Genomic DNA, 14,104 nt, shown 5'->3' with positions numbered 1-14,104 from the left:
ACCAAGTGCAGGGGAAGTAAGAAATGGCCACTCACCGGATGCATTTGCTCACTTACTCTCATAAATGAGCATTATGCGCATGTAGTTAACAGATCCCAATGTTACCATAGGATAGGTCACACCACAGGTAAAGATGGTTTCCACTTCAGTGCAGTAGCCCTTTTTTTTCTCCACACTCTCTCCCAACTTCCATGATGTGATGGCTCGCTGCTTCACTTAGGAGTTGTGGTATCTGCAATGTGCAATGAGGAACCAGCATAATTCATACTCTGTGGGAATGAACAGGGAGAGCACAGATGTATTATACAGCTGATGGGTATGGAAAAATCCACAACAGCAGAGAAGGATGGGTATAAGAGCAGGCCTGCTCTTATACCCATCCTTCTCTGCTGTTGTGGATTTTTCCATACCCATCAGCTGTATAATACATCTGTGCTCTCCCTGTTCATTCCCACAGAGTATGAATTATGCTGGTTCCTCATTGCACATTGCAGATACCACAACTCCTAAGTGAAGCAGCGAGCCATCACATCATGGAAGTTGGGAGAGAGTGTGGAGAAAAAAAAGGGCTACTGCACTGAAGTGGAAACCATCTTTACCTGTGGTGTGACCTATCCTATGGTAACATTGGGATCTGTTACCTACATGCGCATAATGCTCATTTATGAGAGTAAGTGAGCAAATGCATCCGGTGAGTGGCCATTTCTTACTTCCCCTGCACTTGGTGGTGGACTTGTGGTGATCCTATCAGATTGCACGGAGTTTTGGCATATCCAAACACTGTCATCATTAATACATGAATCTTTATGGTGATTGAAGATCTGAAAGTGGACTGTTGTTCATATTTCACCTATGGGATCATTTGACTAAAAGACTGTGAGGACTGTTTATCAACCGCACTGTTAATTTGATGATCATCCACGGGTGATAGTAGGAACTCTTCCGGGAACTTTTTTAGATTGTTCTAGCGCTACTATTATTCCTTTTTAATTTTGAGCACCAGCCGCCACTGTCCCAAATATACCTAGAATAATGTGCACATATTAATCTGCAAGTGTTCACAGATATGTATAGGTCAGAGTGTTTAACTGGCAAAGAATGATGTGCCATAGAACTGCTGATGTTGATGTATTTTTCTGCTCTGTATCTAATAAATGCATACTTTACACCCCCCTTTCCAGTACCCCCCAGAGCTCTTCAGGCCCCCCTCCACCAGTGCTCTTTAGCCCCCCCTCCCCCAGGGCTCTTCAGCTCCCCACAGTGCTTTACAGCTCCCCCCCATGCTCTCTGACTCCCCCAGTGCTCTCCATCCCCCTGTGCTGCCTGGCTCCCCCCTCAGTGATCTACAGCCCCCCCCTGTGCTCTTCAGTTCCCCCCCCCTCCCCTGTACTCTGTCCCCCTGGTTTTCCCTGCCCCCCCTGCTCTCCACCCCCTTGCTTTCTAACCCCCCTGCAATGCTTTCCAACCCCCCCCCCTTTTTCTTTCCAGTGCCCCCCCATGCCCTTCAGCTCCTCCTGTGCTCTCCAGCCTCCCTAGTGCTCTTCTATCTTCTATCATGTCTGCAGTCTCTGACCATCCCCTGTACTATGTCCGCAGTCTCTGACCATCTCCTGTATCATGTCTGCAGTCTCTGACCATCTCTTGTATCATGTCTGCAGTCTCTGACCATCTCTTGTATCATGTCTGCAGTCTGACCATTTCTTGTATCATGTCCACAGTCTCTGACCATTTCTTGTATCATGTCCACAGTCTCTGACTATTTCTTGTATTATGTCTGCAGTCTCTGACCATCTCCTGTATCATGTCTGCAGTCTCTGACCATCTCCTGTATCATGTCTGCAGTCTCTGACCATCTCCTGTATCATGTCCGCAGTCTCTGACCATCTCCTGTATCATGTCCGCAGTCTTTGACCATCTCTTGTATCATGTCCGCAGTCTCTGACCATCTACTGTATCGTGTCTGCAGTCTGACCATCTCTTGTATCATGTCTGCAGTCTCTGACCATCTCCTGTATCATGTCCGCAGTCTTTGACCATCTCTTGCATCATGTCTGCGGTCTCTGATCATCTCTTGTATCATGTCTGCAGTCTCTGACCATCTCTTGCATCATGTCTGCAGTCTCTGACCATCTCTTGCATCATGTCTGCAGTCTCTGACCATCTCCAGTATCATGCCTGCAGTCTCTGACCATCTACTGTATCATGTCTGCAGTCTCTGACCGTCTCCTGTATCACGTCTGCAGTCTCTGACCATCTACTGTATCATGTCCGCAGTCTTTGATCATCTCTTGCATCATGTCTGCGGTCTCTGATCATCTCTTGTATCATGTCTGCAGTCTCTGACCATCTCTTGCATCATGTCTGCAGTCTCTGACCATCTCCAGTATCATGCCTGCAGTCTCTGACCATCTCCAGTATCATGCCTGCAGTCTCTGACCATCTACTGTTTCATGTCTGCAGTCTCTGATCATCTCCTGTTTCATGTCTGCAGTCTCTGATCATCTCCTGTATCATGTCTGCAGTCTCTGATCATCTCTTGTATCATGTCTGCAGTCTCTGATCATCTCCTGTATCATGTCTGCAGTCTCTGACCATCTCCTGTATCATGTTTGTAGTCTCTGACCATCTCTTGTATCATGTCTGCAGTCTGACCATCTCCAGTATCATGTCTGCAGTCTCTGACCATCTACTGTATCATGTCTGCAGTCTCTGACCATCTCCAGTATCATGCCTGCAGTCTCTGACCATCTCCAGTATCATGCCTGCAGTCTCTGACCATCTACTGTTTCATGTCTGCAGTCTCTGATCATCTCCTGTATCATGTCTGCAGTCTCTGATCATCTCTTGTATCATGTCTGCAGTCTCTGACCATCTCCTGTATCCTGTCTGCAGTCTCTGACCATCTCCTGTATCCTGTCTGCAGTCTCTGACCATCTCCTGTATCCTGTCTGCAGTCTCTGACCATCTCCTGTATCCTGTCTGCAGTCTCTGACCATCTCCTGTATCCTGTCTGAAGTCTCTGACCATCTCCTGTATCATGTCTGCAGTCTCTGACCATCTACTGTATCATGTCTGCAGTCTCTGACCATCTCCTGTATCATGTCTGCAGTCTCTGACCATCTCCTGTATCATGCCTGCAGTCTCTGACCATCTACTGTTTCATGTCTGCAGTCTCTGATCATCTCCTGTTTCATGTCTGCAGTCTCTGATCATCTCTTATATCATGTCTGCAGTCTCTGAACATCTCTTGTATCATGTCCGCAGTCTCTGACCCTCTCCTGTATCATGTTCGCAGTCTCTGACCATCTCCTGTAGGATGTCTCCAATCTCTTACTCAAATTCAAACACATTGCTAATAGTATCAGCGATCTGTTTATGCCAAAGGTAGGACTGTGCAGGGAAGGCAGAGAGTGCAAAAGGGGCTGTGAAATGTGTACAATAAATATTCTTGAAAACATTACAAATTTTTTTGGGTGTTTGTACATTTTTAAGTTTGGGGGGTGCCAGATTTAGGATCCGCCCCGGGTGCCAAATCTAGGTACACCACTGCACAGATGGCTGTGGGTGAGTGTCGGAGGGCTGATTTTTGAAACCTTAACCCATATTAGCCTTTTAACTTAATTTACTGAAACTGTACAAAGGCACCCTAAACCCTGTGGCAACCAATTAGAATTCATCTTTTGCTAGTGTGATGTCAGATAAGTAAATGCTGATCGGTTACTCTGGGTTGCCGCATTTTGCACTTAAAATTTTGCTTTGTGCACGGTTTCTTGAACAAGCCCTTGATGTTCAACTTTCCCAGGAAGTCATAGAGGAGCTGACTCACCATTTTCTGGTTACAGCTACTTTGGAAAGATTTGGTGTTAGTGCTTCATCTAGACTACTGGGAAATCATTTCTCTTGTGTGTTGGGGATGTTCTGGGACCTCTGCTATTTCCAAAATGGCTGAAGAAGTTCCATAGGAGCCTCCAGAAAGGCTTCTACATGGGGCACCCTGATTGCCATAATTTGTGTTCTTAATTGCTTTATGGGAAGAGTTACAAGTAAAAGTGGAGATTAGAAAGTTGACAGATTAACATGCGTGTGGTCACATTTTATAACATTTTATGGTGGGGCATTGGGCAGGGTTGAGTGGGGAGCGGCATTGGGTGGAGCTTGGGCGGGGCTTACTTTGAAATGTGGGAGGGGTTATCAAATTTACCTTCGGGCTGAAGCCCCTGGTCTTTTTCTCACCTAGCAACGCCCCTGTATATATATATATATATACATAGATATATATTTATATATATACATATAGATATATACAGTAGATATATATATCTATATATATATATATATATATATATATATATATATATATATATATATATATATATATATATAGATATATATATCTTGAAGGTTTAATCTCATACCAAAGATAGATGAGACAAAACAAAAACAATATACGGGTAAGTGGATATAAGCCAGAAATGCTAGCAGCAACCACCCTTGAGAGATCCAGTGAGGCATCAGAGGTAATAGCCCAGGTAGGTAGCTCAGAAGAGGTATTCTAGACTTCATAAAGTTTCTACCTCAATTTGTTACATGTCAGGAAGGGGGAGGGGGGTGACTTGAAGGTTCAATCTCATACCAAAAATAGCTGAGACAAAAAAAAAGAACCAAGATAGGGGAAAGTGGTTATGACCCAGGAAGGTTAGCAGCAACCACCCTTGAGAGATCCAGTGAGGAATCAGAGGTGATAGCTGAGGTAGGTCGCTCAGAAGAGGACCTGTCACAATCACAGGTTTACACAGACTATGCACATGAAACTTGTATATGCACAGAGAACAGGCACAGGGCCATCTTTCCGAATGGGCACGCTGGTCAGTTGCCCGGGGGCCCCACTTGCCAGAGGGCCCCATGTAGGGTGGCAATTTCCCCCAATCTGATCCCCCCCAGTTTAATTTACCTGGTGGATGGGCCCCCAGACCGGTTTGTTCCTCTGCCCGCCGCTTTAGAAAGACAGAAAGAGTATGTACTAACTTTTTTTTATGTGCAGAAATTTATATTGTCTTTGTATGTTCAGAAAACCAAAAGATCTGCATGTCACTTTCATTTTGTATACAATTGATGCCCAAATTAATAAGGATATCAGTGCATTTTATTTTTTTCGTTTTTTTTTTAAATTATTTATACATTTATTTTTAGCCTTTTTTAAAAATTATTTATTATTTATTCATTTATTAAATTTTTATAGCCTTTTTTTAAAATGATTTATTATTTATTAATTTAATGTTTAAACACTGATTTAGTTGGAGGTACCAATAAATAAATATAGCCTTAGCACTAATTAGCATTTTTATTCTCGTGGGTGATTGTGTAGGCGGGGCCCCAGTGCACTGCAATGCCCGGGGGCCTATAATGCTCTTAAGATGGCACTGAACAGGCAGACTATTGAGCCAGTTATAGTGACCCACCAGCAATTCAACCAAAAGCTCTTAGCTGGACCTTAGCTGTAGCAAAGAGCTGAATGCAGGTGGACCAAACCTATAAATCTTGTGGAGGTGCTAGGTCATCCGGCTGTAGGTACTTATTTTGTTTTTCTTTATGCATACTTATGCATGAAATAGTAAGTCAGTTTATTACTCCCAGAAAGTACTTAATAGGAACGCAATTACCATCCATCTTGTCCAGTTCAATTTGACCAAAGATCTGCAGGTAGGGCCGATAGAAGACACGACGGAAAATCCAGGCCAAACGCATATCATTGGGGTGAAGAAGGCCCTCTGTGGCAACTCCATAAGCAATCAGCCAGACTCCCAAAAAGAAAAGGAAAAAGAATACATCCTTCATCTGCGGGGAGACGAAAAACACAAAAACATAAAAGTTGAATTCCATATCAACCGCTAAATTTACAGCTGAAATACATATACAATAAGTGTATTTATAACCCGCTTCAATATTATAATTCACACATTCCTGTCACAATGCACAGCTGGGATGGTGACATGACCATGCACTAAGAAGAGAAAGACCGCACTCAGAGATGTTAAATGGAAATCAATAGGACTCCTTTATTCTCCATAAATACAGCAGACAGACAGTGCAATACACGGACAGACGTGTCGGGTTGACGCGTTTCACTATAAAAATCGCTTAATCATAACCACACAGTGTCTGTCTGCTGTATTTATGGAGAATAAAGGAGTCCTATTGATTTTCATTTAACATCTCTGAGTGCGGTCTTTCTCTTTTTGGATGTCTACATGCTTGGATGGCGGATCTGACCTGCACCGAGTGCTGAACTTGCACCTGAGCGGCTTTTTTCCTTGTTTTTGCATGACCATGCACTAATCAAGCTGACTGTTTCACCTGTCTGCTCATGACAAATTGCAAGGTCATGTTACTATGTTCTTACATACTTACCATTTTTTGGACAATGATGATTTTGGGCCCAAGCTGTTTGTTCACAGCAAAAATATGAATGAGCCGGAGAGTGAAAACCATGAAATCAAAGCAGAGTATGGTCCGCCCTGACTCATATGAAAATTCGAACATTCTGTGAAAAGACACAAAAGATGATTAGGAAGCTAATTATAAAAGCTAATCTCTCCTAAAGTATGCAGGAATTAATCTATAAAGCTAAATAAATCAGGAATATATTGGGCTTCTAAGGAGAAATATAAAGCCAGTCTGAGTTCACCAGCCACCTTACAGTAGGTTACAAAACAACTAATAAATGGAGATCTGGGTCAATTTATTTACAAACCCTGTATGCCTATAATCCCATTGAATTTAAATCTAAAATGAGGGACCTCACCAACCCTGAAAACACTACTTTTTTACAAAACATGTCCGCACTGTATTACTCATGCAACTCAATCCAGGATAAGACGGATTCATTTTTCTCCAAGTCTGCCCTATCAAAAGTCTCTCGCTCACTAAATACCTACTTGACAAAGAAATCACAGTACAGAAAACAATAAAAATCATCAAAACTTTAAATTAAACTATGAGCAAAATAAAAGACCACATAGAAAAGTGCTTGTTAACCAGTTCTGGACCTGAAGGATTTGCCCCCTTAATGACTAGGCCCTTTTTTGCGATTCGGCACTGTGTTACTTTTATGGAAAATTGCAAGGTCGTCCGACACTGTACCAAAATAAAATTGATGTCCATTTTCCCACAAATAGAGCTTTCTTTTGGTGGTATTTTATAAACTGTGCGTTTTTTATTTTTATCAGAGGAGCAGCAGGCAAATCTATATTGCTCTCTGCTTATTGGAGAGCAGGATCTGTTTGTAAGGTCTGCTCATGGTGCTCAGTATGCGATTCATTATGTCTAGAGAGTGTTTCACAATGGTCTAATAGGGAGGCATGTTGGACAGTGGGAGGAAACCTGACAAATGGATGCATAGGCTTTGGTACAGTCCTGGTGATTGGCAGGGGCTAGTCACCTCTGTGCATTCTGGAATACTGTATAAAATCCAGTAGCACATGTGCTGTGAGGTCTTTGGCTAGAGAGCAGAGCCCCAGAGGGAGGGTGGCGGCTGCCTCCTCCTCTGTAGCAGTGGCACGTGGCCTCAGGAGGTCGTCCTGAGGGCCAGAGGAATGGAGCTGAACCCAGAGGTCCAGAAGAGCTGACTGAGGGGGAGACACTGTAGACCCTGGAAAAACAGTATCGTGAGCACAGGGGATTGTGTCAAGGGGCCTGACCTGAGGGTGGCCACCCCAGGAGTAGGATAGTCAGTGGACGGGTGTCAACAAGCAAGAAAGAGGATACTAAGGAGAGTGTCCTGAAGATAAACTTGGTTCATCAAGTCATTTGGAAAGAGACTTAAAGATAAATTCACCTCAGTGGCAAGGGGAATCAATAGCCTGGCTGTACCAAGAGATAGAAGTCTTCAAATCTTGTGCTTGATAATTTGGAGTATCCCACTATTCCCTTCTCCCATCCCTAATTTATCAATAAAATACAAAAACATCTACATACCCCTGGACTGTTTATTGAATGAGCCAAGAAGGAAAGTGAGAGACTGTTAATGTTAAGTGTGAGCCTAGGGGAGTGTTTACTAACTGTATGGGGGATGGGTTTTGTGAAATGATCATAGAGACCAGATCTACTTCACACTTTATGTTTCACAGTTGATGCTCTTACGGACTCCATATGGCAAATGTCATGGTTTGCTCTGATGACAGTGCATATGCGCAGAATCCTTTGGTTAAAGAGCTGGTCTGCGGAATTGCCATGTAAAATGTGGCTACAGTGGGGAAGAGGTGTGCAGGGGTGGTACAGTGGAGAACAGGTGTGCAGTGGGGGAACAGGTGTGCAGGGTCGTACAGTGGGTAACAGGTGTGCAGGGTGGTACAGTGGGGAATAGGTGTGCAGGGGGTGGGGGGTACAGTGGGGAACAGGCATGCAGTGGGGAAAAGGTGTGCAGGGTGGTACAGTGGGGAAGAGGTGTGCTGGGTGGGGGGGTACAGGGGGGAACAAGCGTGTAGTGGAGAACAGGTGTGCAGGGTGGTACAGTGGGGAAAAGGTGTGCAGGGGGGGTGGAGATACAGTGGGGACCAGGCCTGCAGTGGGGGACAGGTGTGCAGGGTGGTACAGTGGGGAACAGGTGTGCAAGTTGGTGGGGGGTACAGTGGGGAAAAGGCATGCATTTGGAAACATGTGTGCATGGTGGTACAGTGGGGAACAGGTGTGCAGGGGGAGTGCGGGGTACAGTGGAGAACACGCGTGCACTGGGGAACAGGTGTGCAGGTTGGTACAGTGGGGAACAGGTGTGCTGGGGGGGTGGGTGGTACAGTGGGAAACAGGCATACAGAATGGTACAGTGGGGAACAGGTGTAAAGGGTGGTACAGTGGGGAACAGGTGCGCGGGGGGGTACATTGGGGAACAAGCACACAGGGTGGTACAGTGGTGAATAGGTGTTCAAGGGGGGTGGGTGGTACAGTGAGGAACAGGTGTGCAGGGTGGTACAGTGGGGAACAGGTGTGCAGGAGGGGTATATTGGGGAACGGGCACTTAGGGTGGTACAGTGGGGAACAGGGAGAGCACAGTTAGGAACAGGTGTGGAGGGGATACAGTGTGTGTGTGGGGGGGGGGGTACAGTGGGGACCTGGTGTGCTGGGAATGCACAGTGGGGAACAGGTGTGCAGGGGGTACAGCAGTGGGGCAGGTGTTCAGTGGGCTACAGTGATGCAGCAATTGTGGTGATCTGAGATGTGAAGGTGCAGGAATTGGGGTGATTATAGGCCTGAAGATACAGGAATTTGGGTTGATTTGAGGTCTGATAGTACAGGAATTGGGGTGGTCTGATGTGTGGACATGCAGGAATTGGGGTGATCTAAAGGTGCAGGATTTGGGTTGGTCTTTGCGTGCAGGAATCGGGGTGATCTGAGGTGTGAAGGTACAGGAATTGGGGTGATCAGAGGCTTGAAGATACAGGAATTTGGGTTGATATGAGGTCTTAGGTGCAGGTATTGGGGTGGTCTGATGTGTGGAGGTGCAGAAATTGGGGTGATCTGATGTGTGAAGGTGCAGGAATTGGGATGGTCTGAGGTGTGAAGGTGCAGGACGTGGAGTGATCTGAGGGGTAAAGGTGCAGGAATTTGGGTTGATATGAGGTCTTAGGTGCAGGTATTGGGGTGGTCTGATGTGTGGAGGTGCAGAAATTGGGGTGATCTGATGTGTGAAGGTGCAGGAATTGGGATGGTCTGAGGTGTGAAGGTGCAGGACGTGGAGTGATCTGAGGGGTGAAGGTGCAGGAATTGGGGTGGTCCGAGGTGTTAAGGTGCAGGAATTGGGGTGGTCTGAGGTGTGAAGGGGCAGGAATTGGGGTGAACTGAGGTCTAAATGTAAACATGTTTTGTGTGTGCATCACGTAACAAAACGAATGAGTTTTACTTTCCATTATCAGTACTACTTTGAAAAACGATATTACTACAGGCTGTTTAAGCAGCCACCTTAGTGTGCCAGGTTGCGGGGGCGGTAAAATGCACCTTCCCCTGAGTAGTCAAAAATTCTTGCACCAGCTCTGGTCGTCAACAGATGTTTCCGGGAGAATGGTCCCTACAACCTGAAATGGTCAATCAATCTGCCTATGCTGGGGGGTCCCAGACGTAGATCTGTTGGCATCGAGGTTCAACAACAAGTTGAAGAGATTTGTGTCCAGGACCAGGAATCCACTCGCAGTCAGTGGATGCTCTAATGACTCCTTGGAAGGAGTATTCCCTGTTTTTTGCCTTTCCTCTGTCTGGTGCAGCTGATACTGCGTCTGTTGCGCAGGATCCAGCTAGAGGGGAAACCAGTAATCCTGGTAGCTCCGGCATGGCCGAGGAGGGTTTGGTATGCACAAATCCAAAGGTTGGCAGTAAGAAGACCTTGGGCCCTTCTACTGCATCCGGACCTACTCTCTCAAGGTCCGATATTCCACCCTGCTGTACAGTCTCTAAATTTCACGGCTTGGCTATTGAAGCCTTAATCTTGAATTAGCGGGGTGTATCTGGCCCTGCAGTTCATACCCTGATAAATGCTAGGAAACCAGTCTCTAGAAACATTTATTACAGGGTCTGGAAATCCTACATTACCTAGTGTGAAGCCAGGAAATTACACCCCCACAAATATATCATTCTAGCTTTCCTTCAAGCAGAAGTAGGTGCCTCTTGGGCACTTCGCCATCAAGCCTCTTTGGCTTAGATTTGCAATGCTACAACCTGGTCGTCGGTGCATACGTTCACTCGTTTCTATCGAGTGGATGTTGGGACCCAGGAGGAGTCTGCATTTGGCCGCAGTGTTCTGCAGGCAGTGGTGTAGTCCTTTTTGTGGTCTGATGGCGGTATTTTTTGGTGTCCCAGTCCCCTCAGATGCATTGCTTTGGGACATCTCATATGTTATGATTTATGGCTCTGTATCTCGAGATGTATGAAAAGAAAAATGGATTTTTAATACATACTTCTCTGTAAAATCAATTTCTTGAAGTACATCACGGGACACAGAGGTTTCTCCCCTCTTTTATGGGGCCTTTATTGCTTGCTACAAAACTGAGGTACTTTCTGTGTGGGAGGGGTTATATAGGGGGACATCTTTTCTGATTGCTTGCCAGTGTCCTTCACCTGTAGGTGGCTGTATAATCCATATGTTATGGTTTATGGCTCTGTGTCCTGTGATGTTCTTCAAGAAATGGATTTTACAGGTAAGTATGTATTAAAAATCAATTTTTACACTGACAGGGGTACTTACAACAGTCAGCTTTTATTTTTATGGCTTAAAGTCTTTTTTTTCCCCTAAGAGTCATTGAACCCACAAAATTACAAACTATCAATAAATGCTGAATTACATGCTGTTAATGCTCACTCAACCTGGTTGATTCTGCTGTTCTCCATCTCTCTCTTCTGTCCATGTCCCCACTGTGGTTGGGGATTTTGCAGAGCAGTGTTGCCAGCTAGTGCACATGCTTCAGTGTATTTTCTAACCTGAGCATTTCTTCCCTAACACAGCAGCACTATAGAGAGTCACATATGTGGACATAACACAGTGATCAATGGCAACCCACTCCCTCTCCTCTCTTCCCGTGTCCACTAACCATCTAAACACAATAGGGGTGAGATATTATATCTTGAATGATGGAGGCTTCACCTCCCTGTTATTCTAAGACAAAGGTTGGAGGGGGTAGGCAAAAAAAGTATAACATTTCATTTCAAATGTATATTTGTATGGCCATTTAAAACAGTTTATTGAAATTAGTTAAATGTTTTTAATCTGTATCCCAAAAGCAATTTTTTTTTTTTTTTTAGTTTTTAGTTTGAACATTTTACCAGCAGGACTAGAAGCTCCTTATTTGTCCTGCAGACAGGCTTGTAAAGAGCTAGGTCATGTGACAGCTGCATATCAATTAGGAAAAAAGTGCTTTTTTAGATTTTATTAATTCAAATAATTGTGGCTCCACCATCCATATACAGAAAGAGAAAGGAAACCACTTCAGCTCTTGAAGGGTTTTACCTCCTTCATGACCAGGTGATTTTTTTGCCAGTTTGCACTGTGCTATTTTAACTGGGAGTTACGGGGCCATGCAACTCTGTATAACTATTGATTGGTTTGCGTGAAAGTATAGCCTCTACAAACTATGGTACATACTGTATATACGGCAATTGCTATCTATTTATTTATTTTATACTACTAATGGCAGTGATTAGCAACTGCCACATGGCACTGGGACTGCGATAGTGCAGTGGTCATTGGCCGGGATCTGCTGACAGACTCCTGCTGTGTACAATCACAAGGGGGGGGGGGGCTGTGAGACCGTGTGCCCTAAACCCAGAAGCGGCAGACGAGTACATAGCTTTACCTGCATGGGATGCCCGTCCGCAGTACATTGCGGCCGGCCACAAGTGGTTAAATCAAAAACTTTGTGTTTAGTATAAAGCTGCGTTCTGCCCTCAGAAAAAAAATGTAAGTCATCACCTACATACATACTGTACCTGTTGACTTTTAATATATGGACACTTACCTGTCCTAGAATCCAGCAATGTCGGCACCCCAGCCAATGTTTTCACCGGCCATCGGGTGCTGCCTCCGCCATTGCCATGATAGGAACCGGGCAGTGAAGCCACAAGGCTTGGCGGAGGAGGGGCTTGGCTTATGACTTACTTTACCACGGCCGAGTCCACTGGAAGTAGGAACAGGTACCTGTCAAAAACAGGTACCCACTCCCCTCCCCCTCCCCAAAAGGTGCAAAACATGTAATTTTAATATCTAAAACTTTAGTTGGCACATTCAAACACATATGGCAGGATTTATCCATGCGTATAAGATTTTTGGACTCTACATATCAAATGGTCTATACCCTAATGGGTCACCCTAAAAGGATGTCGTCTTCGTCAACATGGGGACTAGGTAGTCTGCCAGGGGGGTCTTTCCTGGCAAGTTCCTCTCCACATGTTGAGGTAATGTGGCCTGATAATAGGAATTGGGGGAAGTGCACGCTGGTTCCTCCCCAGCCTGGTTTCCTGGCCTAACAGGCTGCATGCTCAGTAATGTCTAATATAGATTTTGGGTGGGACCCCATTCTTTTCTGTTTTTTTTTTTTTTTTCGTGTGGTTTTTGCATGGGGTCCACCACTAACATCTACACTAGAAACTCATCTAGGATAAGAATCTGCATATATTAAATGGCTTAAGGCACTATGTTGGTGTGAAGTGTGAATCTGTTGCAGTTTTGCAATAATGTAAGGGCAAGCTTAGAAATGAATAGTAGGCATCAAAATGTACCCGATTATGGCTATACTGTGAGATAAGATTCTTGCATAGTGCTTGCCGGCACCTAACAACATACTTTGACCTCGGAGGTATGGGGAAAGCAGGCATGCAGTTACTCACTTCCTTTTCTTCCTTTTCTGTCATACAAAATAATTTGTTAATTGACAACTGTAAAGCACTGTTGAAGGTTTAAAGTGTGGGTTTTGTAAAAAAAATTGTATGGTGTCATAATATGAACACATGATCACCAAATCATTTGAAACATCATATATTTATCCTGTAATCTATAGGTTGAATTAGGTCAATTATAGTGTATACATTTTGCATGACAGACCCACTTGAAATATCCACTTTACAAGTTAAAAAGGTTTACAATACCAGGTTTCCATGCTGATTTACCTGCAAATCACACCAATGATGAAAAGCAACAGGGCTGTGATGTCCACATGATTCCAAGAATCCTGCAAGTACTGCTTGACCTTCTGTGTCACTGGCATTGACCCCACAAAGAAGCTTTGCCGTATTTCTTCACAGACCATGGTGAAAACCCAGAAATACAATATGATCTCTGAAGTGGATGGACCAATGGGTGGTGGTTCCTTGAAGTCCATGAGCAACACATAGGAGAAAAGGAAGAGAAAGGCAAAGTACATGACTACATTGCCAAAGAATGCAGTGACGGGGGCACTCCAGAACTGCTTCCAGCGCCTCATCCATTGAGGCCGGGGCTTCTCTTTAGTGATTTCCATTTCTGGGACTTCTGAGTGTGAGTCAGTTGCCTTGCCAGGTTTCAGCTCCATAAGCTCACTTTTTTCCCTCATTATTTCCTCCCTAAAAAGAAAATAAAGATGTCATCTACAAC

The 14,104-nt window shown here is 44.7% G+C and overlaps 1 protein-coding gene across 1 annotated transcript in view; it reads right to left on the bottom strand.

Annotated features, from left to right (window-relative positions):
* Window positions 1–14,104, bottom strand: part of TRPM4 (transient receptor potential cation channel subfamily M member 4) — a 252,482-nt gene that overhangs the window by 29,278 nt on the left and 209,100 nt on the right. Inside the window, exons 17-19 of the mRNA XM_082274469.1 lie at window positions 13,642–14,073; window positions 6,409–6,541; window positions 5,661–5,835 (exon numbers count right to left, since the gene is read on the bottom strand). Coding sequence (XP_082130595.1) covers window positions 5,661–5,835; window positions 6,409–6,541; window positions 13,642–14,073 — 740 coding nt within the window. The remainder of the gene's footprint in view (window positions 1–5,660; window positions 5,836–6,408; window positions 6,542–13,641; window positions 14,074–14,104) is intronic.

The sequence above is a fragment of the Pelophylax lessonae genome (assembly GCF_965119305.1).
Source record: "Pelophylax lessonae genome assembly, chromosome: 12".
Classification (NCBI taxonomy): domain Eukaryota; kingdom Metazoa; phylum Chordata; class Amphibia; order Anura; family Ranidae; genus Pelophylax; species Pelophylax lessonae.
The sequence above is the reverse complement of the archived record's forward strand: the minus strand, read 5'-3'. Positions and strand labels throughout refer to the sequence as shown.